This window comes from Mustela putorius, unplaced genomic scaffold, assembly GCF_011764305.1.
Source record: "Mustela putorius furo isolate JIRA1106 unplaced genomic scaffold, ASM1176430v1.1 tig00000198_pilon_pilon_pilon, whole genome shotgun sequence".
Lineage (NCBI taxonomy): Eukaryota > Metazoa > Chordata > Mammalia > Carnivora > Mustelidae > Mustela > Mustela putorius.
This window is the reverse complement of record NW_025421311.1, coordinates 5,169,261-5,196,920: the sequence shown is the minus strand read 5'-3', so window position 1 is coordinate 5,196,920 and position 27,660 is coordinate 5,169,261. Positions and strand designations below refer to the sequence as shown.

Below are 27,660 nucleotides of genomic sequence, written 5' to 3'. Positions count from 1 at the left end.
AGTCTCTTAGGGTTTGCCTCCCTCCTCGGTCCCATCTTGTTCATTTTTTTCCCTCCCTACCCCCCACGGCGCCCTACCCTGCTTCTGAAGTTCCTCGTATCGGAGAGATCATCTGATAATTGTCCCTATCTGACTGACTCACTTATTTTGCTTAACATAATACCCTCTAGTTCCATCTACATCGTTGCAAATGACAAGAATTCTTTTTTCTTTATTCTTTTTTTTTTTTGATGGCTGCTTCATCTTTTTCTTTTTCTTTTTTTTTTTAATTTATATATTTATTTGAGAGAGAGAGAGAGAGCATGGGGAGGGGCCGAGGGGGAGGAAGAGGGACGAGCCCACTCTGCTTAGGGAGACACGGAGCTCGATCGCATGATCTCATGACCCGGAGCCCACCACCCTGACCCAAACCAAGCCCAACCCACTCTGCCCCCCAGGTGCCCCAATTCCCCATCCTGACAGCACTTCCGGGCTATTTCCAGGGTCCACCTCCCCCTTCAGTCCCTGCGCTCAGGACTTCAGAGCGGGCCTCTGTCGTCTCTCGCGTGGACTTGTCCCAGCGGCCATCCGTGCACTTCCTGCCGCAGCATCTCCCTGCAGTGCTGCCGTATAACACCGGACGCTGTCAGAGCTGCCGTCAAGTGAGAATTCACCCGTGTCAGGCGTCTGACTTCCCTTCATCCACCAGGTCTTACAACAATCCTGTGCAAATATTTTTAGTCCTGTTGGTGGCAGGTCAGTACCCTGCCCCCAGGCGCGGCTGAGAGGCAGACTCAGGACAGTTTCCTTTGATCTTAAGGACCAGACCTGCTTTACTCTTTCAGAAATCCCATTGCATCCTGTTCAGCTTCCTCTGGGGACCTGCACCGGGTTTGCAAACCAGGGTGCTTTTGGGGTTCCCTGGAGACTCCTCAGGGGCTCTTGTGGGGCAGGTTGGGACCTGGTGGGCTCCTGGGCTGGTCTCTGGCACCCATCAGATCTGTTGCTCTGCCTGGTGTGTGGTTAGGTTTTTATGCCGGTTGGTTGCAGAAAGGGTTCTGAAGCTAAAAAGTCTGAGAGCAACTGGTGGTGGGATAGAGCTCCGGCTGTGGGGGGGGTTCCCATCCCCCCTTCCCGTGCCTCCTCCTCCTCCTCCTTCTTCCTCCGAACACAATGATTACATTTTTAGTGGTTTTCATTGTGGTAAAATATAAATCATAAAATTTACCTTTGTAACCATTTTTTTAAAGGTTTTATTTATTTATTTGACAGAGAGATCACAAGCAGGCAGAGAGGCAGGCAGAGAGAGAGGAGGAAGCAGACTCCCCGCTGAGCAGAGAGCCCGATGCGGGGCTCGATCCCAGGACCCTGAGATCATGACCTGAGCCGAAGGCAGAGGCTTAACCCACTGAGCCACTCAGGCACCCACTGTAAACATTTTTAAGGGTACAATTCAGTCACGTGAAGTACATTCACAGTGTTGTAAACCCATCACCACTGTCCACTTCAAGAATTTGTTATTCGTCCCATACAGAAACTCCCTGTCGAATGCTAACTCTGCGTCCCCCTCTCTCCTCAGCCGCGGGTAAGCACCGTCCCGCTTCTGTCTGTCTCTATGAACTGACTATTCTCTGTCCCTCATGGAAGTGCTGTCACCCAGTATTTGTCCTTTTAGGAGGGCCAACCCTGACACGAATGACAGAGGTCGCCCGTCACTGGCCCCCATGCCTCTCCGGGCTCATCATCCCTCTCCCAGAATGTCTGTCTCTGAGGATAGCAACGAGCCTGTGATTGCCTGCACACACCTTCCCACCTGTAGCTTCCTCCACAGAGGGTTGTCTTATCCCCCCTCTTCGGGCTGCGTAGAGACCCTGTAGATGGCCCGAGTCGGGCGGTTTTCTTCCCTCTCTTCACACACGTCTTGGCTTCGGGGCCCTTCGTCCATCTCCTTCTGGCCCCGTTCCTTACTCATTGCATGGACCGTATTGGGCCATAGGGGTCGTCATCACCAGCCTGGGAGAATGTGTTAAGGCTGGGGATGGCAGTTCGTCTGAAATACCGGTACAGCTGACGTCATGCCTGGCTTTGTCCCAAAGCCATGGCTCTGGATTTCTAGGAACAGTGCTAGCCTGCGGGCGGTGGGACTTGTCGATCAGATGCCGGTGTTAGGGCTGAGGTTCAAGCGGGCTGTTTGCCCTGGACGGTAGCCGCGTCTGGGGAAGAAGTGAGTTGCCTCCCAGGGTAACTGCTTGTGTATGTAAGTTTGGGTAAGTTTATTAAAAAAAAGGTATAAAGCCTTCCTTATAGTATTATTTATTGAGGATCATCAGAGAAAAACGGATCCTTTCACACAGGTGAATTTGCAGGTTACTTAAAAGGCACTCTTTTGAGTATTAAAGTTTACTTTAAAATCCAGTTGAGTGGCTTTAGGCATGAAATGGATGACTCACTTCTGTAAACTAATTCATGATTTGGGGCAGCAGTTCTTCCACATTTTATTGATCTGTATTGGACAGCTTTCGAGGGCATGCCGCTATTTTGTGGGTGTATTTGCAACTAATCCTGAGATTTTGCCCAGAATAAAACAAAACATTATTTAAATATCTTCGTGGTAGGGGCACCTGAGTGGCTCAGCCGGTCAAGTGTCTGACTCTCGATGTGAGCTCAGGTCATGATCTCAGGGTCGTGAGATTGAACCCCACCTTGGACTCTGTGCTGGGCGTGGAGTTTGCTCACGAGACTCTCTTCCTCTCCCTCTGCCCCTTCCCCTACCTCTCTCCCTCTCTTAAAAAAGAAAGAAAGAAAGAAAGAAAGTCTTTATGGCATATTTACTTATTTATTTATTAAGATTTTATTTATTTATTTGACAGAAATCACAAGTAGGCAGAGAGGCAGGCAGAGAGAGAGGGGGAAGCAGGCTCCCTGCCAAGCAGAGAGCCCGATGTGGGCCTCGATCCCAGGACCCTGGGATCACGACCTGAGCCGAAGGCAGAGGCTTTAACCCACTGAGCCACCCAGGCACCCCCTTTATGGCATATTTAAAACATATGTATGAGACTATTCACCTTTTAGTAACGCGTATTCATAACACCTTTTCTTCACCATTCAGGATTATTCTCGTGAAGTTTAATTATTCTGCTGAGCAGCAGTAATAAGAATATGTTCAGGGGCCAGTGAAGTCAATTATTTGTCTTTTTTTTTTTTTTCTACAGTTGTCACATGTGATTTTTTTCTGTGTTACTGAACATATCTCCGGAAGTCTGCATTTTTTCTAAATGAAGACTTCTGTGCTGACCCTGTAGAAACCAGATAACCCGATTTCTCAGAATTGCTTGTGGTGAAAGTATTAGTGGGCCATGAATAAAGATTTAAATAATTTTCATTTTAATAAATTATAGAAATTTTTAGTCCATAGATTTGAGGTCTTTTATTTTTAAATGGTGACAGATGTCTGTGTTAATTAAAGTCATCAGATAAGCGATACAGCACAAAAATTTGACTACTTGTGTAAATGAGGCAGAGAGAGAGTCTATGAAAAAATCATAGTTAAGTCCCAAACCTCTTTCTAGTCATTTCTTGCAAGCTAGCATGCTTAAGGAACATACTGACTCCGTTTCTTCAGTCCAACAAATCCTTAGTGAGTCTGAGGCTGGTATTATGGTGTGTGATGTCCAGCTAGCCAGAGTTGTACTGGGACAACCCTGCTTGGAAGAGTTTAGAAGAGGGGCGTCTGGCTGGCTCAGTCAGGGGAGCATGTGACTCTTGATCTCGGGGTTGTGGGTTCAGGCCCCACGTTGGGTGTAGAGATTACTTAAAAAATAAAAAAATTTTAAAAAGATTTTATTTATTTGACAGAGAGAGAGAGAGAGATCACAAGTAGGCAGAGAGGCAGGCAGAGAAAGAGGGGGAAGCAGGCTCCCTGCTGAGCAGAGAGCCCAAAAATAAAATCTTAAAAAAAAAAAAAAAGTGTCTACAAGGACCATTTCTTAAGCTTTCCACAGTGGTATCAAGCCAAAGTTAAAAAAAAAAAAATTAATAATATAAAATAAAGTCTTTGTTGGGTAAAGCTGAGTTGGTGAACTTAGAGCAACCTCCCTGTTCCGGGACCTCAGAGAGGCTTGTCAGTGTCGTCCTACAGTAAATTTCTGCGGTAAGCATTATAATGCTGTCATTGGCAGCCTCATTGGACACACGTGGAAACTGAGGCATGGAGGGGTCAGGTATTTCCCTCAGAGTCACATGATTACACAGCAGGAAGGAGGGCAACGAGGTTTCACCCTGTTCCTCTGTGAATTTCTAAAAAGTATGCTTTTACTGTCTTTTTTTTTTTTTTTTTTTAAAGATTTTATTTATTTATTTGACAGAGAGAAATCACAAGTAGGCAGGCAGAGAGGCAGGCAGAGAGAGAGGAAGGGAAGCAGGCCCCCTGCTGAGCAGAGAGCCCGATGTGGGACTCGATCCCAGGACCCTGAGATCATGACCTGAGCCTAAGGCAGCGGCTTAACCCACTGAGCCACCCAGGCGTCCCGCTTTTACTGTCTTTTCTTTTACTTTATTAAAAGGGTATCATACTATAGCCAGTCTGTCGTGATTTAGTTCCCCTTCCGTGTCACACTGCCAAGATTGATCTGTGCAGTTGCCTAATGCTGCAGGAACCCTCACTTGGACTCTATGTAATATTCTTTCCTGTGCATAAACTGTACTTTATTAATTCAGTTAATGGGCATTTGGGTTTTTTCCAGGTTTTTTCTTATAGTGAACAGGACTTCCAGGAACAGTCTGCTATATGTCTTCTATTGATCACGTATACGTACTTCTTTTTTTTTTTTCCCCCCAAGCAAGTGAGAGAAAGAAAGCATGAGTGGGAAGAAGGGCAGAGGGAGAGGGAAAGAATCTTCAGCAGGTTCCACGCTCAACGCAGAGCCCGATGTGGGGCTCCAGCTCATGACCCTGAGATCACGACCTGAGCCAAAATCAAGAGTCTGAGCCCAACTGCCTAAGCCACCCAGGTGCCCAGCACTTCTGATACACACACACACACATACACACACACCCATGCATACAGAGTATCTGAGGGTGGGCGGGGGTGCGGACAGCTAGATGCTAGGGCAGGTGACTTCAACTTCACAGAATGCTGAACTGTTCCCGAAGCGGTTGTACCAGTTTACGAAGCCACCCGCTGAGTATGAGAACAAACATCCTTTCTAACACTTGGTATTATTAGACTTTTAAACTTCTGAGTCCAATGAATATAAAAGGTGTCTCTAATCTGCACATCCCTGATCCCCGGTGCAGGTGGGGCTCTGTTCATAGGCCTTCGTGTTTCCGCTTTGGAAAGATGCCCCTATTACCTGTGGAAGAGCCATGTTGAGGGATGCCTGGGTGACTCAGTGGGGAAAGCGTCGGCCTTCGGCTCAGGTCATGATCTTGGGGTCCTGGGATTGAGCTCTGCATCAGGCTCCCTGCTTAGTAGGGAACCAGCTTCTCCCTCTCCCTCTGCAGCTCCCCCTGCTTGGTCTCTCTCTGTTAAATAAGTAAATAAAATCTTAAAAAAAAAAAAAAAGAACCATGTTTTGCACGTTGTTTTTATAATAAATGGTTTGCCCTATACACGGTGCAATTTACATGGATTTTAAGGATACCCCCTGAGAGTCGAAAAAGTTGGGGTTGGCTTCAGGTTCCCCACAAATGGTGATTTACTTCTCTTTGCCTAATACAGGCATTCTGTTGAAAAGCTTGAGAGTTGGCTGGGTTAAATCAGGAGCAGGGAAGCTGACTAAGGAGGGGAGTGGGTTTTTCTGGTGTGAGCCCTTGTGGAGGGTTGAAAAGCTCACAAGCTCACAGGAAATTTCCCTTCCGCCTCCGCCTCCCATCCCTCCAGGCCAAGTGCCAGGAACTTTCTAGAGCAGACTCAGATTGCTCTTTTCTAGTGCCTGGTTGATGTTTGATGAGTGTATTAGTGAGAAATGCAGCTCCCCACTGGTGTAGGTAAAACAGAGTTTTTACAGCCTCACAGAGTTTGAGGAGGAGAATGTGCCAAACCGCAGAGGGCGGGGGCAGGGCTGGGGCCCGGAACCCTGCCACATGGGGGTTTTCTGTCTGTGCTCTGGCTGCTGTTCGTTTCCTTCTTTTAACTGCCCACTGGTTGCTTGTCCTCACTCCAGGATCGCCTTTGATGGTTTAAGCCAATGCAGAAACCAGCAGTTTTGTTTTGATCATCTGCAGGAAGGCTCATTGAGATTTTACAACAGTTAAAAAAAAAAACAATGGCCCTTCAGAACTTCTGATGTAGCCTCCTCGAGAAGGCAGTCGTCGGAATTTAGAGTTTGATGGTCTGTGGCTTCTTGGCTGCTTGCTGAGAACAGGGTTAGTCTGTTTCCTTCCGTGTCTGTGCCAGACCTGGGTGGGTGGAGAGAGGGAGGCGCACCTGTTGTAAATGTCATCATCCTGACTCTCGAAACAGCAGGGTATTGCTTGGCCCGGACTAAGCCCGTCCTTGAGAATCCGCCCTTCCCCCACCCCTGCACCCTCCTTGCCCACCCGTCTGGGGCTCCTGTTCCTGGCCTCTGGAGCAGGTTCCCGTGGGTGCCTCCGGCTGAATTCTCACAGAGGTGTCTGGGGGTTGGGAGGGTCCTGGAGGTGAGAGGCCAGTCCTCACATACTGACCACAGTTAATGCTGCCCCTGTCCCCACATCTGTTGAGGCTGTAGGATTCACAGTCCTGTCACAGGTAACCAAAGAGAATCGGCAATGTGCCCACGTGTTTCATGCTTTCTCATTTCAACCAGTCCCACGTCAGAGGACAGAGGGAGGCTATCGTTTATAGATATTATGTCCTCTCTTGTTTCCATGAGAATACCACTTATTAAGATCAAACACACCATCAAATGGGTGGTGCTAAGCTGTGCCAGCTGTTAGAGATGCAGGATAATTTGTATCACTTGATCTCCTCGCGTGGTGTCAGAATCTTATATATTACAGGATTTATTTTTGTTATCATCAGGGAGGCAGTGGGTAGAATGGGGGAAAACAGAGACTTGGTGATTTTCTGATCTCAGGGACATTTCTCACTCGGGCAGGCGTGTACACGTGATCCCTATCCCAGGAGAGGTTTTGTGAGTTTTATTTATTTATTTATTAAAAAGGTTTTATTTATTTATTTGACAGAGTGAGAGTACAAGCAGGGGGAGCAGCAGGCAGAAGGTGTTTGAGAGAGGGAGGGAGAAAAGAGAGACTGAGAAGCAGACTCCCCGGCGAACAGGGAGCTCGATGTGGGACTTGATCCCAGGACCCTGAGATCATGACCTGAGCTGAAGGCAGATGCTTAAACGACTGAGCCACCAGGCACCCGTTTTGTGAGTTTTAAGTGGAGTAACACAGATAAACACTTAGTATGGCGCTGGCCCCGCCGTTATTTTTATGAAGCTACCTCACTTTTGTTGAGATAATGAAAAAGGTTTTCTGAGTCCCAGCTAGATGCCAGCAGCGTACTCCTGTGCGACAGAGACGAGGAACCCACTCTTATTGGGTTGCTCTCCAGGTTCTGCCATTCGCTAGCTGTGTGATACTGGGCATGATGTGTGACATCTCTGTGCCTCAGTTTCGTTATAAAAACCAACAACAGAGCACCTACCTCTTAGGACTGTTGGGAGGATTGAATGAAACAGGACTGTGAAATCCTGCAATTGTTAGGTCAGGACCTGGTATATAGAAAGAGTGCACTCAGGGTATTAGATACTGTTCTCACTGTTAAGAGTAACAGTGTTAACAGTCACAGCAGTAATTAAATAGTAACTACAACCATGACAGTAACAGTACTAGATACTGTTCTCCAGACAGAAGGGGTGTCTTATGTTTTAGTTATGACACTGCCTGGAGGTAGCACAGGTGAAGGGGTCCCCCAAGGTTGCCCTCCCCCAGCTCCCTACCCCCCACTTCAGACACTGGTCAAGATTGCCAGGTTGGCACCTTGTACTTCTGACTGACCAACTGCAAATCAGAGGCTCCCACGACCTCCGCCTTGGGTTCAGTGATTTGCTAGAGCAGCTCACAAAACTCAGGGAAACAGTTTATTTATTAAATTACCAGTTGATGATGAAAAGGTACAACTCAGAAACAGCCAGGTAGAAGAGATGCATAGGGCGAGGTAGTGGGGAAGGAAAAGGGCAGGGAACTTCACCCTCCTAGCACCTCAGTGTGCTCACCAAACCTGGAAGGTCTCAGAGTTCCTTGGTTAGGATTTAAAAAAAAAAAAAAAATTATTTATTAATTTTAGAGAGAGCACGTGGTGGGGGAGGGGCAGAGGGCGAGGGAGGGAATCCTCAGGCAGACTCCCTGCTGACCGAGGAGCTCAGAGCCTGGGATCATGACCTGAGCTGAGAACAAGAGCCAAGTGCTTAATGTACTGAGCCACCCAGCCTTCCCTTTAGTTAGGGGTTTTAGGGATGGTGCCATTATATAGGCACAGGTGATGAGCTCATTGGTCGTCAGGGCATGGCTCAGCCTCCAGCCCCTCTCCCCATCCTGGGGGGGCTGGGTGAAGGATCCAAGCCTCCAAGTCCAGGCTGGTTCCCCCGGAAACCAGCTCCCCTCTCCTCAGGGGCTTTCCAGAAGTCACCTCATCAACATAAACTTGGGTGTCCTTGAATGGGGCTTGTCATGAAGAACAGAAGATGCTCCTCTTTCTCTTATCACTTTTAGGAGCTCTGGGGAGGCCAAGATCAAAAACATATATTCTTTATCATATCCCAGTTTGGGAGGTGATGTATTCCCAGGTTCACATGGAAAAATTCACATGGGAATTTTTGAGGAACCTTATTCTGCCTCCTCCATTTGGTAATAGAATCTAAACGTGGTTCCGAGAAGAAAATAGAGCCCCAAGACCCCTAGATGCTGGTGAAAAACTAAACAATAATTTATAAAATGTCAAGGAAACGTTTTCTCGACTCCTCTAACCCACCGCCTTTGGTCAGCGTTTGAAGTAATCAACCGAGCTGTGCTAGACTCGGTTTTAAGCTGCAGGACATGCTTGAAAGAGGGTGGCCGTTCCTCTGCGCGGGAGCTGCATGGACGGGCTGCGGGCACGGAGGGTGATGGACGGTACGCCCTGTTCCTGCTGCTGGGACAGCAGTTCCTGTCCTTGTGTCTTGACCCGAACAACTTGTCTTCGTTGGTCAAGTCAGATGAAGTATCATCTTGTGAGGAAAGCCTCCCATGGAGTCTCACATTAGGTTAGGTCCCCTCGTGCTGTTTTTGACAAAACGGATGGACCTCAAGGACGCTACATGGAATAAGTCCAACTGTTCCTTGTTTTTCTTCGCTGCTGTGTTAAGAGCTGGGTGAAGGCGGGGCTGGTCACTTCCCTGTCCTCGGAGCCTGGCCGTGTCTGGGACCTACTTGGTACTAAAAAATACTTGCTGGATTGAACAGGATACTGTTAAGAAGATGGTAATAAAAAGGTCACTGTGGGGTGTTGAAGTTGCTGTTGTGGGACGATTTCCCCCCAAAAGATGAGAATTCGCACAGATTCTGCTCTCTGTGTAGGAGTCTGGGAGGGGGACAGCAAGACCTACCCCCCACTCCTCCAAAAAGGCACAGATATAAACTCGATTTGAGCATCCCTGAGACAGGTCAGCTCCGTCAAACCAGGCTACCGTGTTGCAGGCGGTGGTGTGGTTTCCCTCACATCCTTCGGTGGCCATTTCCTGTCCCTGCATACTTCTTTCTGCCTGCCTGTGTGTGTGTGTGTGTGTGTGCACGCGCAAAGGCTCAGAAGCCAACCAAGGCGGGGAGTGCTGACCCCTTTAGCGTTCACTTGATTTTCTGCCAAACTCTAATTTTCCAGAAGATTTGATACTGCTAGCTTTCTCTTCTTGGCTGTGGGATGACATTGTGATGATTAAAGTGGACACGTATTAGGGAAGGTTGTGTCCTTCATTAGTGCAGATGGTATTGATTAAATCGACTGGAGTGTGTTAGGCTATATTTGCCCACAAAATTCCAAGTAAAATGTAAAATAGTTCTCATTCTATAGGAACCTGTTCTGTGATAACCGAGTCAACAATTATCACGGACTGTATTTTGTACGGGAAAATACATTATTGAAGTCCTATTCAATGATCGGCTAAAAGGCCAGGCATTTAAAGAAGAGCCGTTGAATGATCTGACCTGCATTTTTGCAGCTTCATCCATTTTCATCAAATATGGGTTAGAGAGGAGTGCCTGGGTGGCTCAGTTGTTAAGCATCTGCCTTCGGCTCAGGTCATGATCCCAGGGTCCTGGGATCAAGCTACACATCAGGCTCGCTGCTCAGTGGGGAACCTGCTTCTCCCTCTCCCACTCCCCCTGCTTGTGTTTCCTCTTTCGCTGTGTTCTTCTCTGTCAAATAAATAAATAAAAATCTTAAAAAAAAATGGGTTAAAGAGGGAAGAAAAGGGGATGAGTCCTCTGTTCTGAAGTTATTTTATTTAATTTTTTTTTTTTAAAGATTTTATTTACTTATTTGACAGAGGGAAATCACAAGTAGGCAGAGAGGCAGGCTGAGAGAGAGAGGAAGGGAAGCAGGCCCCCTGCTGAGCAGAGAGCCCGATGCGGGACTCGATCCCAGGACCCTGGAATCATGACCTGAGCCGAAGGCAGTGGCTTAACCCACTGAGCCACCCAGGCGTCCCTATTTAATTTTTTTTAAAGATTTATTTGTTTATTTGAGAGAAAGAGCACAAGTGAGCCAATGAGAGTGTTGGGATGGGTCGGGGGAGGAGGGAGAGAGAATCCCAAACAGATTCCTAGCGAGCCTGGAGCCCAACACAGGGCTTGATTCTAGGACCCTGAGATCATGACCTGAGCTGAAACCAAGAGGGGACAGTTAACCGACGTCACCAGCCAGACCTCCTGAAGTTATTTAACAGAGCCATGTAGGAGGGAATGTAGTGGCTAGCAGATGCACTTTGCTTAGTGCTGGGGGTTTGCATTTTGTCCCCGATTCTGCCACTTTTGAACAACGCCAGTTGGGTGGCCCATTTCGCCTCTCCAAGCTTCATTTTGTTCATCTGTCACTCTGCTGGGTCAAAACTTAAAAACGAGAAGGTGCAGGAACGTTTTTGTAAATGGCAAGGCCCTGTGGAAAACAAAGTCAGATATTCTGATGGGGTCCATTAGCATGAATGTGATAAATAAATAATACCTGGTAATTTATTAAATTACAAATACCTGGTAATTTAATACGTGCCTTACTGGCAAATCCGGGGAGCTCTAAGTCAGCGTCTGGAACCTCGAGTTGTCCGGACAAAGAGTCCCAGGTCGTAGGAGAGCAGGTGAGCTCTGAATCCAGGTGAGCACAAGGATTCAGGGCAAGGAGTCAAGAATGCTTCCAGTGCTACTCTTCATGCTTGCTTTCTGGTCCTTTCCCAGTTCTTTCAAGAAAAAAGCATAGATTTGGAAAAATAGATTTCTCCTTGTTAGAAAATTTGGTATGCCCAGAATGGATAAAGAAGAAAATAACCAAAAATGTCCTATAATTCAACCTAAATTCTCTGTTAATTTTAAGGTTCAATCAGGCAGTCTGACCCGTCAGTCACTGTAGTCACTGACTTCTTATCCCTTTGACTAGTGTCCTTTGGCTGTAGGCCTTCTCTTGTTCCCAGAGAGTCAGAATAGGAAGAAACAGTTCAGGGGCATCAGGGTGGCTCACTCTTGGTTTTGGTTCAGGTCCTGAACCTCCGGGTCATGGGATGGAGCCCCGTGTTGGGCTCCATGCCCAGTGGGGCGTCTACTTGAGATTCTCTCCCTCTCCCTCCCGCTCACTCTCTTTCTCTCTCTCTCAAATAAATAAAATCACTGGGGGAAGAAAAAAAGAGAAAGAAACAATTCCAGGAATTCCCGACTGAGCAGTCGGGAAGGTCCAGAGGTTGAAGTTCAGACAGGGTGAACATACCTGAGGTACAGTTAAAGTAAGTGGGTGCAGTTGGGTGGGTTCCTTGCTGGATTTAGACGGGCACTAAGCTTGCCCTTCTCTCGGCTTCCGCTGTATTGTTACAGAATACTGAAGACTTGGTTAGCCCCACTCCCCCACCTCGGATCTAAGAAGTTCAATAGGACATATGGTGAAGATAGTAGAGGAAAGATGTTCTAATTTCAGAAGTGTCCTGCTCCATTGTTCTACATAATAATCATAAATACGAGAAAACTTGATGGGTGTTATTTATGGCACCCTTTTTAGAAGAGCTTGCTTCAGTGACTTAGTTAAGTACGGGACTGTGGTTTTGGCAAATCTCCATGATTGTGCTTAAGAAAGCTGACCTCTGAAACTCTGGATTCTTGTACGTTGCTGGAATATTCCAGTCTTCTTTGTTTGGGACATCACGGTCAGTTCACTTGAGGAGGTCATGGGGCTCTAGATAAGATGATTCTTGCTATTCAAGCTCACATTTATGCCTGAAAATAAATGTATTAATTTATAATGAGAATTGTTGCTGTCAAATTTGACAGCTGTTCATAGGAAGACCATCCCAACAGAAAAACGTACTTGGGAAATATGAGCTCTGAAGTTGCTTAGTGAATGTAGAACAAAGACAAAAGAAATCACATGTCTATCCATCCCACTGCCCACCTTTATGAGACCCAGACCTCTACTCTCTATACCTGGCTTCCAATGATGAGTGACTTGTTAAGCGATCAGGGGACCCTTGCTCCTTGATGGGACTGGAGAATCAGATAACTTGCCAAGTTTCCTTTTTCTGGAGTTGATATTGTTCAGCAGAGCAGGCCACTGTTACTCTGTCCATGTCAAGATGCAATGTAACTTATTTTAAATTTTCATTTTATTTTTAAAAGATGTTATGTATTTGAGAGAGAGAGAGAGAGCACATGCGTGTGTGCGTGCACAGGTGCTGGGGCAAGGAAGGGCAGAGGGAGAGGGAGAAGCAGACTCTCCGCTGAGCACAGAACTGGACTTGGGGCTCCAACTCAAGACCCCGATATCACGACCTAAGCCAAAACCGAGAGTTGGATGCTTAACTGACTGAGCCACCCAGGAGCCCCTCATTATAGTTTTGATTTGGATCTTTTCATGTGTCTGTTGGCCACCTGCATGTCTTCTTTGGAGAAATGACTGTTCATGTCTTCTGCCCATTTTTAAATTGGATTATTTGGGGTTTTTTGGATATTGAATTATTCAAGGTCTGTATATATTTTGGATACAAACCTTTTAGGGAATGTATTTCTGTCATCATCTCATTGCCCTGAGGTATCATTTGTATAGGAAGGGCAGAGTAAATGTTTGTTTCTTCTTCGTTATCTGTGAATTTTCAAAATAATGGGTTATTGGTTCCCTAACATCCTTCCAAGGTTACCATTGAGGTTTTTTTTTATTATTATCATTTTTTATTTTATTTTATTTTTAAAGATTTTACTTATTTATTTGACAGACAGAGATCACAAGTAGGCAGAGAGGCAGGCAGGAGAGGAGGAAGCAGGTTCCCTGCTGAGCAGAGAGCCCGATGCAGGACTCGATCCCAGGACCCTGAGATTATGACCCGAGCCGAAGGCAGAGGCCTAACCCACTGAGCCATCCAGGTGCCCCTATTTTTATTTTTTTTTAAAGATTTTTTGTTTATTATTTTATATATAGAGAGAGACAGAGAGAGGCAGGGATAGAGCACACGCAGGGGGAGGGACAGAGGAAGAAGGAAAGAGAGAATCTCCAGCAGATCCCTACTGATCTAGAAGCCCGATGCAGGGGTGGATCTCGTGACCCTGAGATCAGGACCTGAGCCAAAACCAAGAGTCGGACGCTTAACCAACTGAGCCACCCAGGCGCTCCATGAGTTTTATTATTATTATTTTTTTAATTTTAAGCATTGCTTATTAATTCATGGATTTAAACGTATTTGAGGTATTTTGAGTCCATTGCGGTTGTTCTTTTGATGTTCAGAATGTCTTTTTGTCATGACACCACTAATGTTTTGCTCACTTTACTGCCATCCAATGTGATGAGATAGTCTAGGCTTATTTTGTATGTTTCTTACCCCAAGTCTGAGATCAGCGGTTCTCCAAGGAGCCCTAGTTCTTTGTAGTGGGAAATCGCATTTAGATGCCGTACCTAGGCACGAAGAATGTTCAGGATTGTTGGTCGGTCATTGTTTCAAGCTGGCTTTTCAGTGGACAGAGATAGGAATTATGTATCTTTAAAATATATGAAATACGGTGTAAGTTAATTCTAGTTTTCAGTAGGGTTCAGAACAGTGAGGGTTTAACTTTGACTTTCAAAACAGTTTTGGTTTTCTCTTTACACTTAAAAATAACAAACACGGGTCAGCGTTAGCATTCCATACTCATTTTGCTCCGCATTTGCTTTTTAAAGTAGATCCTGGGGCGCCTGGGTGGGTGGCTTAGTTGGTTAAGCAGCTGCCTTCGGCTCAGGTCATGATCCCAGCGTCCTGGGATCGAGTCCCACATCGGGCTCCTTGCTCCACAGGGAGCCTGCTTCTCCCTCTGACTCTGCCTTCCACTCTGTCTGCCTGTGCTCGCTCTCGCTCGCTCTCTCTCTGACAAATAAATAAAATCTTAAAAAAAAAAAAAATAAAGTAGATCCTGGCCGTCACTTCATAGCAGTGGGTAGAAATGTTTGCCTGGCTTTTATAGCCCACGGTACTCTTTTCTGTTTATTCGGGTGGTTCCCTATTGGTAGGCATTTAGGTTTTTATCTTTAGTCCTTTACTGTTCTAGGTAGTCGTGTAAGGAATAGCCTGTATGTAGGCCTTTTGTATTTTTGCCAGAGGGTCTTGGTGAGAGACCGCTAAAAGTACAATTCCCCATGCTGTGTCCCCCAGTATGGATTATGTCATTTTGCTTTGTTACCAGCAACAGTCAGAAGTACCACTAAGCCTTTTGAAGTTCACAGATTGTGTCCAGACTGCCATCATTTGTTCCGTGGATTTCTAGAATTGAGAGAACTCAGACCTGGAAGCCCTTCTCTAGAGCTCTGCTCTTCAAAGTGTGGTCTGTGGACCGGAAACCCAGGCATCACCGAGAGCTGGTGTGAAGTACAGATCTCAGGCTTCTCTCCAAATGTGTTGAATCACAATGTGCAATTAAAAAAAAAAAAAAGATTTTATTTACTTGAGAGAGGGAGAGTAGGAACATGAGTGTGGAGCGGGGGGCCAAGGGAGAGGGAGAAGCAGACTCCTTGCTGAGCAGAGAGCTGGACGCGGGATCGATGTGAAGCCCCTGGGATCATGACCGGAGCTGAAGGCAGAGGCTTAACCCACTGAGCCACCCAGGCACCCCCAGAATGTGCAATGTAACAAGATCTTCAGGTGTTCACATCACATTAAGATTTGAGAAGCACCGGTCTGGAGTTGTGGTGTTCTGTGTGGTAGCTCCTAGCCACATGTGGCGACTTAAATGAGAATGAATTACACTGAACTACAGTAGAAACTTCAGGTCCTCATTCACACTCCTAGCCCCATTTCAGATGCTCAGTAGCTCCTTCTCAAACATTTCCGTCACTGCAGTAACGCCACTGCACAGTGTTGGTTTGTGGCTACTCTAGCCATTTATGGCTATTTTAATTTAAATTGAAATTATGTAACATTCAAAATTCGGTTCCTCATTTACTTTAGCCCTGTTGCAAGTGTGTGTTTGCTCCATATGGCCGGAGGCGACTCTATTGGTTGGTGCATATACAGAGCATTTTCATCATCGCAGAAACTTCTGTTGGACAGTTCTGGGCAGAAGGGCTCCAAAAGGCTGGGTGAGCCAGAGAAACAAGGGAAAGAAAATTTACTGAGTGCCTAAGGCAGTGGGTAGTTTTTTTCTACAGGTTACATTAATTAGCCCTTAAACACAAACAAGTGGTTTTACACCCATTAAAATAAAGAAACAGGGGTCTCCTGGATGGCATAGTCGGCTGAACATCTGACTCTTGGTTTTGGCTCAGGTCCTGATCACGTGGTTTGTGAGATCGAGTCCCGCCTTGGGCTCTGCACCCAGTGGCGGCGGGGTAGGGGGCTCAGCTTGGATTCTCTGTCTCTCACTATCCCTCCGACCCTGCCCTCCATTTGTGTGCCTGCTCTCTCTCAAATAAATAAATCTTTTTAAAAAAGTAAAAAAAGAAAGTTTTTGAAACACTAGTTGAACTTCATAACACTAATAAGGGGTGGGATTAAACATTCTGATTCGAAGTCTAGGGTTCTCTGCACAGTGTTCACAAGGAATTCTTCTTCCCTAAAGATCACATCTGGGGTACAGTCTCCACTAGCCTTTTATGGAACAAAACATGAAGTGGAAAACACGTTTTCCACTTGTCAGCACCTGTTTCTCTTCTCTTTCTTTTTTCAAATTTAAATCTAGACCCCAGTGTTCTCTGTTTGTTGTGCTCTTGTTACTGCCACTATCACAAGATTTTTTAAAGAATCTTTAACACAAGATTTTTTAAAGAATCTTTAACACAAGATTTTTTAAAGATACACTAAAATGAAAATCTCTAAGAGAAAATGTCTTCCTTAGGACAATGAAGGGGTAATATATGGGATATAACAGAACCATGCATCATGACCTTCTTATAAACACAAGGAGCTAGCGCTTTGGAAGAACCCCAGTCTCACGTGTTAAGGGACGCCTGGGTGGCTCAGTTGGTTAAGCAGCTGCCTTCGGCTCAGGTCATGATCCCAGCGTCTTGGGATTGAGTCCCACATCGGGCTCCTTGCTTGGCGGGGAGCCTGCTTCTCCCTCTGCCTCTGTCTGCCACTCTGTCTGCCTGTGCTTGCTCTCGCTTCTCTCTCTATGACAAATAAATAAATAAATAAATAAATCTTAAAAAAAAAAAAATCTTGTGTTAAGTTGCCTCCATCGTTTTTTGGGGGGTTTGGACAACCCAGGAATGGCCCTTTTGTGTCTATGATGTTGCTGTTCACAGCTTTTCTTGATAGGCCTAGTACAATCTTGGGAACAGGGTTGCTGTGTGCTGAAGGTGGACAGTAGGTCTTAGCCTTGCCTATCTTAGGTAGTTATGCTGTGCATTTTTTTTTTTATTGGTGTACCATGTTTGATTTGTCCCTGATATCTTTGGAGTTTTTCTGAGAAATGGAGCAGTAATACAGCATCAACTTATTAAAATACGTTTTAAGCCTTTAAAAAAAAAAAAGAGAAGAAGAAAGTCATGATACAGTAATGGCTGAATTTTTGAATCCTAGAAATGTAGATACGGAAAGAAGATAACCTGTCATCGAGGCTGCTTCTCACTATGTAAAGAAAGACTATTTTCTAGCTTGCTGCCAGTATCATTTTAAATGCTCTAGTAATAGACACTGGATGATCTTTATGCTAAGGCTGAGGACTTGGTCTAAATGAGTATTTCTTTTCAGCATTGTAATAGGATTTTTATAGAGGGGCTGGAAGTTACTGTTCTCTACCAGGTATTTACAGGTGACAGGTGTGATGGATTTTAAAATCTCCCCAAGGAAGCTGGGCTCCATACAAGCCTCTTAGCCCTAGTATGAAATCCTGCCTTTAGCTGACAGTGTGCAACCCAGCAGCACAGATTTATTGAGACATAAAGTGAAGAAAAATGTGTGATTTGCATTCCAGCAGTGCATTTTAATCACTCATTTGGAACTCTTTTTTTTTCCTTCAAATAAAAGGAAGAGAAAAACTCAATGGTTTGCCATCCTCATTGTATAATAATTAGACTCACCCAGGGGGCTATTTAAATAGACTGGTCATGGGACCCGACTTCCCCACTTTCCTAAGAATCTGACTCAACTGGTTTGGGCTGAGGTCAAGTTTGTTTGTTCTTTTTTTTTTTTTTCAAACCTTCCAATGATTTTTAAAAAAATGTACACTTAAGCAGAGCACTGATGGTCGACTTTATTGCCTGTTAAGAAGAGCTAAAGAAATGAATCAATCTGATCTTTGTGTCTCATGTATATTTTATGTAAAACTAGTGTTTGAAGTAGGCAAGGACCCATATAGCTTTTTCTTCATTCCTGAATCTTCCTGGAAATTGTTGACTTTTCTGACCCATCCTGGGAACCTTCGCTGGGCAGTCTGGGTCCTTTCTTCCCCTTGACCACAGACCCAGCTCGACACTGACGCTTTCCATCTTGTTGTGGTTCTGTGTGGTGAGGTCCTTCTCCTCCACCAGACAGAAAGCTCCTTATTATGTTTAAAAATGACCAGGGGCCCGTTAAGCACTTATGTGTACTAGGCACTGTGTTCATCAGGGAAGAGACGAATGTCCCTGTCCTCTTGGAGTAGAGATCTGGAGAGGGGGAGACCCCAAGCAGTGTGGTAGGTATTATAATAGAGGGGTGTGGTGTTTTTTCCAGGCACAAAGCCTGAGCCCCCCGATCTGGTCTGGGTAGAATGGGATATGGGACCAGTAAATACATGGGATATGGGACCAGTAAATACATGGGCCTTTTAAATTCTAAATCCCTTTCTCTTGGCATGTGTTAGGCACCCAACAGACTTCAGTAAATACACGACTGAACACACGAATAAGACAAGATAGAAGATAGAGTTCCATTAACAAGTGTGTGCACGAGTATTTTGGAATGGAAGGAATATGAAGATACGTGCTTTTAAGTTCTCTGGAAGAAGGAAGGGGGGAGATAAAATGCTTTAAAACTCTTTTCTTCTTTCCCTCCTTAAATCCTCTTTTTTAAGATTTTTATTTATTATTGAGAGAGAGCTAGAGAGAGAGAGAGAGAGAGAGAGAGCGCGAACATGAGCAGGGGGAGGGGCAGCAGGAGAAGCCGACTCCCTGCCGAGCTGGGAGCCTGATGTGGGGCTCGATCCCAGGATCCTGGGATCATGACCTGAGCCGAAGGCAGAGGCTTAACGACTGAACTATTCGGGCTCCCTAAATTCTTAAATCCATGTACTATACTCGAGTAGTCATGTGGTCAGAAGTGCTCTCCTTCATTTATCTTAAACCTGCCTGCCCAGCCGACCCCGAGTGACTGACCACTCCTGTCCGCTCTGTTTTCTGGGGGCCTGGCTCCCCAGCAGGAAGCCACCTTGGATAATGTGTCTTAGAGCTGGAACCATGTCCTGCCTTTGGAGTTCACTGCAGTGGAGGTTCCGTTTGAAAAGGGATACACCCCGTGGTTAGATGCACATTGTTTCTGGCGGCTTCCCTTAGGAAGGAACGGGTTAGTTACGGTTTGGAGAGTCCCCGTGCTCAGGTCAGAACTCCGTGACCCAGGACCTTGTGGTGAAACGCAAATGCTTTCCTGTGAAGCCACAGTAACAAAAATTGTTCTGAGGCCTTTGGTATCTCTCTTGACAAGTCTGGATACTTTTTCTCTTCTTTCTTGTGTTCAATGCCCACTTCCTTCAGGTTCTCAGCTTCTCCCTCTCTCCCTAGTGCTTTCTCTCCCTCCCAGTCTCTCTCTCCCCCTCTCTCCCTGTCTCTTGCTCTCTTGCTTCTCCATTATAGATGAGGTCATTATGATTTGGAGCCAAGAGAAGTGCATTCCTGTAACTTTAAATCTCCCTACTCAATTTGCGACTTTTTTTTTTGGTTGTTGTTGTAGAGGATGGCGATACTTTATAGTTGGAGGACAGCTTGCTTCATTGTGCTATTTTAGATGGCAAATGAGAGCTCACCAGAGGAACTTTGTCAATTTGCGAACAGGGCTTAGTGCTTCCAGACTTCTATCCTCGCTTATTTCAAATGTATCGTTGCTCTTGAGTCCATTATGGGATGGGAAAAATGGTCTGAATTTGGTTAGGTTATGGGCCACTTGGTTAGCTCCCTGGGGCCCTGTAGTTCGGACACCCAGGTCCCCGCTGATGGACAGGGAAGCAGTGCTCATTCTGGTAGCAGAGAGAGCAGCCTAGATCCTTTCCGGGCAGCGAGGTGGGGATCCTTTAAAGAACCAGTTTTCTGGTATTAGCTCTGTTATTAAGTCATGACGGAGAAGGGAAGCAGGGTGAAGAGAGGGGTGTGGGGCGGGGAGTGAGGAGGAGGAGATACAGAAATTAAGAAACCAACACTGAGGGAGGATCTCACTGTTATCCCAAGACCACGTGTTGTGGGGGGAACAGCGGTATTTGTGACCGGACAACTTGGGCATCCCCTCGGCTTCTCTATCATCTTGGGTAAAACTCTTCCTTCTTCCTGGGTCACAGTCTTTTCAACTAAAAAAAGGGGGGGGCGGGTTTAGCACCAAAGTTCTGTACTTCCGAGACTTTCTTCCAGGAAGGAGAGGAGACCTTTCCCTAGGTCCTTTTCTATAAGCAGATTCAAATCCCTGATCAGTCTTTTAATGGCTGAGAGCACTGACTTCCTCTGCCTTCTCGTGGCTGTGTGGCTACCCCTCCGAGTCTCGGTTTCCTCCCCCATAGCAGGAGGGTGGTCGTACTTTTCTCCGGTCACGGTGAGGGTTACGTGGAGAACGTGTCCTGTGCAGCGATATCTGCCGAACGACGAAGTACAGGAGAGCTGGAACCGTTGCTTCGTGCAGGTGTCCTTCCTCGCGTGATTCCTGAGGGAGTCCGGAGCCGGGGACAGTGACGCAGAATGAAGACACTTTCCCATTTTTTAGCTTTGGCTCTTTGACTTCAGTCGTCTCCTGGTGCTCTAGGCAGATCAAGTAGTGAATTTCTTTTGTTTAGCCTAAAATCTAGAATCAGTGTCTCCTTTAGAAAGAAGTGAGCACAAGAGGAAGAGGTCAGAACGCTGGCATCCAGCTTGCCTCATCAGCGGGTGATGGGCACAGCCTCCCTGGAAAGACTCCTACCCTTGTGGGAGCAAGTCCTGAACTCCTTGCTCACCTGACTGACAGTGTCCTTCCAGAGCCTAAAAAACGTCTTTGCATCTGGCCAGGGACTGATACCATTCTTCCCCTTGAAGGGTAGGGATTCCTGCACTTCCTTTCTTTTGAGAGTAACAGAGTAAACAGCGTGCGGTAAGAGAACACTTTCAAGAGGCATTGAGCAAAACAAATAAAATGGAAGATGCTTCTGTGAGGTTAAGAGCAGCCATTGCACTCTGAGATGTTTGTCCAGAGCAAGTGATTCTTTTAAACTTCGTGCAACAAGTAGGAAGTCATTCTATTTGCAGGATACCCTGAGTAGTCCCTGCCAGGCCATCCCAAGAGTTTAGGTCCCGCCATCCTGAGCAGATTCTGTATTAGCATATCAGCAACACGCCTGCCGCAGTTTGCTAAAAACCGGAAAAACTTCTAGATAAGTCGCAAGAATGTTTGTGGAGGCATTGTTTACAAGAGCTCTCTCACACACACACACCCCTTAGAAAACAACCTAAGTATCAAGAAGAGAATGGAGAAAGTGATAGGATCACGTACTAGGAAAGAATGAACCAGAACTAGCCTATGGCCAAGATGACTCTTGTACACTGTTGATCAAAATAGCAAGTTGCAACAAAACTGTACCTACCTGTTGTGCTGTTTATATAAAATTTTAAAGCAAGCAGAGCAATGCTGTTTATTGCTTAGGGATATTTGCATAAGTATTAAAATACAGGGAAATGCATGGCATAGATAGATGCCCAGTTCTGGAGCAGCTGGTTACCTCCGAGAGCTGAGGCTGGGGAGATCAGGAGGGGGACGTGTCCATGTTGCCAATATTTTGTTCCCAGGCTCCCTGGTAGATACATCCATGTGTGTTGGCTATACATTATACTTTGTTATATGTCTTATAGAAGTTTAAAAAAGCAACATTTAAAGCTGCGAGAGAGTAGTCCTCAGTGAGACCGGCAAAGGGAATTTGGGGTCAGATGGATGGGGTGCCCTGCAGGCCATTTTAAGGTTTGGCTTTCATTTAGGGATGAAGAGATCCTTGCTGAGAGATTTCAGGAAGGGTGGGGGTGATCCCCTTAACTTTCCGTTAACATTCGGAACATTGACTCCTGCTAGGGAGTAGAGATTGGATCTGTGGAGAGTGGTGCAGTTAGGAGAAATTTGCCACAGCCCGAATGGTAGAGCACTTTCTCTTTAAAGTGCCGTCTTCTCCTGCTTCCAGAATGGTCTTCCTCCCTTGTTCTCTCCCTCTTCTCTGGACATGCCTCTCCATCCTTATCTCTAATTCCCTTTCTTCCTCTGACTCCTAAGTGTTGCTGATTCCCAGAATGTTTCTTTCTTTCTTTCTTCTTTTTTTAAAATCTCTCTTTTTCTTTAATGTATATGTGTTAGCATTATTTATATTCCAACTTCAGTTGCCATCTCTATGCTTTTAATTCTCAAATTTATTTCTGCAACCCAGTCCTTCTTCCCAGCTCTCAACTGCCTACTGGATAGTTTTTCCTTGACCGTCTCATAATTACACAAACTCCAGCATGTCCAAATGGAGTTATTCTCTTTTCCAGATGTGCCTTTTTCCTGCTGCCATTGGGGTCTTGGCTAACCATATTGTGATCTGTGCAGCTGTCTGATCTAGAAAACCGGGTACTCTTCTAGACTCCGCTCTCTGTCAACTTTCCTCTTTAACTGGTTTTCATGTGAGGCATTAAGGGTAAGGTTTTGATGCTATGTGCTATGACATATTTAGGGACCAGGAGTGCTCAGTCACTGATGTGCTAGTCACTTCACTCCCTCCTATTCAGAAGATCTCAGTGATCTCACCCCCAGCAAGATAAGATGCCAAACTCAGAGCATTGGATCCAAGGCTTTTTGATCTGGCTTGTGTGGACTCCTCCCGCCCTCGTCTGCTGCCATTCTCCTCTTTTCACCTTCTTTGCAGCTCCATCAATCCACTTGAAATCCCTTAATGTGCCCTACTGTTTTAGGACTCTGTGCCTTAGTATATGCTGTTCCATCTGCTTAGCATGCCTTTCCTTTCCTTTCTTGTCTGGTGAACTCTTGAAGTTTTGTAAGCCACTGCATTATAGCACTTCTCTTGTCCTAATTCCTAGTTTACATGCCTGTTTATCCCCAGGAGACTCTGAACCTCTGAGGCACAGAGTGTGTCTCTTAAGGGTTTTTTGTTTCTGTTATTTTTATTTGAGAGAGAGAGAGAGTGAGCAAGCGCATGTGTGAATGGCCAGAGGAGCCGAAGAAGAGGGAAAGAGTCTTAAGCAGGCTCCATGCTCAGTGTGGAGCCGGATGTGGGGCTCGATCCCACTACCCTGAGATCATGCCCTGAGTTGAAATCAAGTCGGACACTTTTTTAACCGACCGAGCCACCTGGGCGCCCCTCAGATTTTCTCTTCTTGTCCTGACACATGGCAAAGACTCTTCCAGTACGTTCACTTAGGGTTGACTCACCCAGCAAGTAGTCCCCTTTGTTTTTGGGTCCCTGGGCTAGGATTGTTTGAGTTAGTTGCAAATTACTGAAGTAAACATTCCAGAGGGAAAAATACATTGTAAACTCTTAGAACAGATATTCTTTGTCTTCTGCTGCAGTTTTGGTATTTTCTACTTTGCTTCTGAGCAACTCTGGAAGGATTTATAGGAACATTTTGAACAAAAGTGGTGGTTCTCAGTCCTGTGTCCTGATCCTTCCAGGAGCTGTCTTCACTGTCTCCTTTCAGTTTCTTCTTGGTCAGTCTTCAAGTTTTCCTTCACACTGTCTTCTGCTCATCTCCCAGATATGTTTACACTTCCATGTTTAATGAGATGATAATAATAATAATAAATAATAATAAACCTGTCTTCAGCACTGCTGTGTATTCTTCAAACTCTTTCCTTATTTCTGTTCTCCTTTTCATCATTAAAACAAAAACAAAAACAAAAACAGTTATTTCTGCTTGATGCATTCAGTGGCTCATAATCTATGCACCCCACCCACCGGAATCTGACTTTGGGCATTCCCACTAGCCACAAGCTTTCTTTGAAAGCGATGAGAAGCTTCCAGCTTGCCAGTCCAACTCTATCTCTTTAGCCATAAGGCTGCCCCTTCTCTCTGTAGTTTTTGATACTATCATATTGATGATCTCTTCCTTTAAAAAAAAGTGTTTCCACTCTTAGCTTCTGTATCACGGCACTCCCATAATTTCTACTTTTTCTCTGACTCTTGGGTTTCACTGGAAAACTAGAGAAGTGTCTTATATTTGGAGATACCATATATTTGAGCGTATATGATAATTTCTTTATCCATTTACATTCATTCAACACATACTTAACTGAGGGACAGCAAAGCGCCAGGCCCTGGATGTGTAGTGGAGAGAAAGCAGATGTGGTCTAACTTTTTGCAGTCCAGAGTTTCAACTTTGTTATCTGTTACTGGGTAACACGTTGTCACAGACTTCGTGACCTTTGTAAGACAGAGGTGTTGGGGATCAGGCATCAGGGCGAGGTCTAGCTCTGACCTTGGCTTAGAGGCCTCTCGCTAGGCTGCCGTCATGGTGTCTGCTGCGGCCTCCAGCGGGGACAGATCTGCTTCTAAGCTCACGTGGACGTTAGCAAGTTTCCAAGTTAGCAAGTTTTCTTTCCTTGCCGACCGGTGGGCTGATGTTCCCAGTTCCTTGCTGGGGTTTGGCCAGAATGCACCTTCAGTTCCTTTCCACGTGGGTCTTTCTGTATATGCTTGTTTCATGGGATCCAGCAGGGGAGAGAGTAGAGTTGACTTGCAAGATGGAAGTGATGACCTTAGGAACGTGTTCATGGAAATGACATCCCATTACTTGTACTGTATTCCAGTGGTTAGAAGCAAGTGACAGGTCCTGCCCACACTCAAGAGGAGATCACACAGGGCAAAGCTGCCAGGAAGCAGAGACTCCCTGGGGAGCTTCTTAGAGTCCTCCCGTCACAAACCTCTTCCTGTTTTTCCTGGGATTTGCCCAGTCATTCACTCTAGAAACCCTAACCCTAGGCAGCTCAGATGGTTGAACGTCCCACTCTTGGTTTCGGCTCAGGTCATTGTCTCAGGGTCGTGGGATCGAGCCCCGTGGCGGGCTCTGCGCTCAGCTCAGAGTCTGCTTGAGATTCTCCCTCCCTGTGCCCCTCCCTACCCTGTGCTCGCTCATTCTCACTCTCCCTGCCCTCTCAAATAAATAAATAAAATCTGAAAAAGAAAGAGAGAAAGAAAGAAAGACAGAAAGAAACCCAGAGATCATTTTCAATACTTCCCCTGGAGGTTTCACAGGCTGCTGGGTTCTCTACGTTCTGCCCCTGTGGCACCTTTCACGCCGGCCTCTACTTTCCACTGATGGTGATGTGGTTTCGTTGGTTGTTAAGACGCTTCTTTTATTTTTTTTATTTTTTAATTTTTTTATTTTTTAAAGATTTTATTTATTTATTTGGCAGAGAGAGATCACTAGTAGGCAGAGAGGCAGGCAGAGAGAGAGAGAGGAGGAAGCCGACTCTGCTGAGCAGAGAGCCCAACGCGGGACTCGATCCCAGGACCCTGAGATCATGACCTGAGCAGAAGGCAGCGGCTTAACCCACTGAGCCACCCAGGTGCCTAAGACGCTTCTTTTAAATGCCAAAAGGCAGAGTCTGGGTCTTATTCTTCTGTGAATTCAAAGTGTCAGCCTCTAGCATGATTCAGAGTCTTGGCTGCACACTGGAATAACCTGGGAAGCTTGGAGCATCATCCACTCCTGGGACCCTGGTGCCTGGGATCCCGACGCCTGGGACCCACTGCCCGAGACAAGGATGCGGTCGGTCCATCCAGGCGCAGCTGAACATTGGCGTTTACAGTCTCCATGGTTCAGGGGTGCTGGGTGGCCTAGTCGGTTACTGTCAGACTCTTGATTTCCACTCGAGTCAGGATCTCAGGGTCGTGGGATCAAGCCCTGCATCAGGCTCTGCACTCAGTGGGGAGTCTGCTTGTGGGTCTCTCTCTGCCCCTCCCCCCACTCATGCCTGCATGTGTGCGATGCTCACTCTCTATCTAAAATAAACAATAAAACCTTCGAAAACTCTCCGTGACTCAAACCTGCAGGCAACCTTGAAAGCCATTGCTTCTCGTTGAAGAAATCAAGTCCCCGGGAGAACGAAAGGTTGAGAAAGTGGTGAACACTTCATGCATGGGAAGAATTTAAAACTAGTGTCAACGTTTACAAAAAAAAGGAAAAATCACCCACATACTTTAAACGGTAGATGACATCACTTAGTAATCCAAACGATCTCTGTGTGGTCAGTGAAGGTGGGGAATATGTTTTTTGGTGGGAATGAGGGGGAAAATCAGAAAGGTAAAAGAGCAAAGATAGAGTCTCTCGAAATACGAAACTTTCATTTTAGTGCATGTGAAGTGAGCAATGAAGTGAACTGAAGAACCACCTGGGATAATTAGAATATTTCTTCATGTTGAGCCTGTGTGTGTGTATGTGTGTGTAATAACTTAGTTGGGAGTTGTTCTGATTTTCTCCTTTGTTTTCTAGGAATATCTTGAAGACAATTGCCCTGGGTCAGATGTTGTCCTTGTGCATATGCGGGACAGCCATCACCAGCCAGTTCCTGGCAGAAAAATACAAAGTGAACACCCCCATGCTTCAGAGCTTTATCAACTACTGCCTGCTGTTTCTCTTTTATACAGTGACGCTGGCGTTTCAGTCAGGTAGGTCAAATGTGAGGGTGATCTTTCCAACAAATTATCTCTGTAAAAATGTTTTGGCTTCTAGATATTAAAAAAAATAAAATGAGATAAAAACCAAGAACAGGAAACTGTTCTTCATAGAAGTTATTAGATAAGTATGACACCCCTGAATGCTCTGAAAATTTATGGAGATTTAGGTATAATTCAGTGAAAATGTTGATTAAAACAGGTAGCGCCAGGGCACCTGGGTGGCTCAGTGGGTTAAGCCTCTGCCTTCAGCTCAGGTCATGATTTCAGGGTCCTGGGATCAAGCCCCGAGTCGGGCTCTCTGCTCAGCAGGGAGTCTGCTTCCCCCTCTTTCTCCCTGCCTACCTCTCTGCCTACTTGTGATCTCTCTCTCTATCAAATAAACAAATAAAATCTTAAAACAAAAACCCAAAAAACAAAAAACAGGTAGCGCCAAACTGTCCCAGTAGAAGTTGTCAAAATATAAAAAAGTGCTGGTGTGCCTGGCTGATGTAGCGTGGGACTCTTGAGCCCCATATTGGGTATAGAAATTACTTTAAAAAAAATTTAAAAAGTAAAACTTAAAAAAAAATTGTAAATGCCATTACGAGTTAGGTTTTGTTTTTTTCTCCCGTGGTTGGTATTTAAGAGACAATACTAAACAGCCCTTAAAAAGAGCCTCACTCTCCAAAATATATATTTCCAGTTAAGTGGAACACTGGGTGCATGTACATGAAGTCTGTGTCCTGAGGGAGACAAAGCCAAAAACTGGCAAGGAATTAACATCTTTATCGCTGGCTGGTTTTTTTTTTTTTGTTGTTGTTGTTGTTTTTTAAGGATTTATCATTCTTGGGGCCCCTGAGTGACTCATTTGTTAAGCATCTGACTTCGGCTCAGGTCATGATCCCAGAGTCCTGGCATCGAGCTCCCTGGCTCGGTGGGGAGTCTGCTTCTCCCTTTCCCTCTGCTGCTCCCCCTGCTTGTATTCCCTCTCCCACTGTCTCTCTCTCTCTGTCAAATAAATCAATAAAATCTTAAAAAAATAAATAATTTATCATTCTTTTAAAAAAGATTTCATTGTTTATTATAGAGAGAGATGGAGAGTGTGTGCATCTAAGCAGGGGATGGGGCAGAGGGAGAGAATCTCAAGCAGATCCCCTGCTGAATGAGGAGCCTGATGCGGTGCTCGATCTCACAACCCTGAGATCAGAAAGTGAGCCGAAACCAAGC

The 27,660-nt window shown here is 45.7% G+C and overlaps 1 protein-coding gene across 2 annotated transcripts in view; it reads left to right on the top strand.

Annotated features, from left to right (window-relative positions):
- Positions 1 to 27,660, top strand: part of SLC35F2 (solute carrier family 35 member F2) — a 49,479-nt gene that overhangs the window by 6,251 nt on the left and 15,568 nt on the right. For both annotated transcript variants that reach the window (XM_045077530.1, XM_004764411.3), the window contains exon 2: positions 26,270 to 26,445. In XM_045077530.1, coding sequence (XP_044933465.1) covers positions 26,270 to 26,445 — 176 coding nt within the window. The remainder of the gene's footprint in view (positions 1 to 26,269; positions 26,446 to 27,660) is intronic.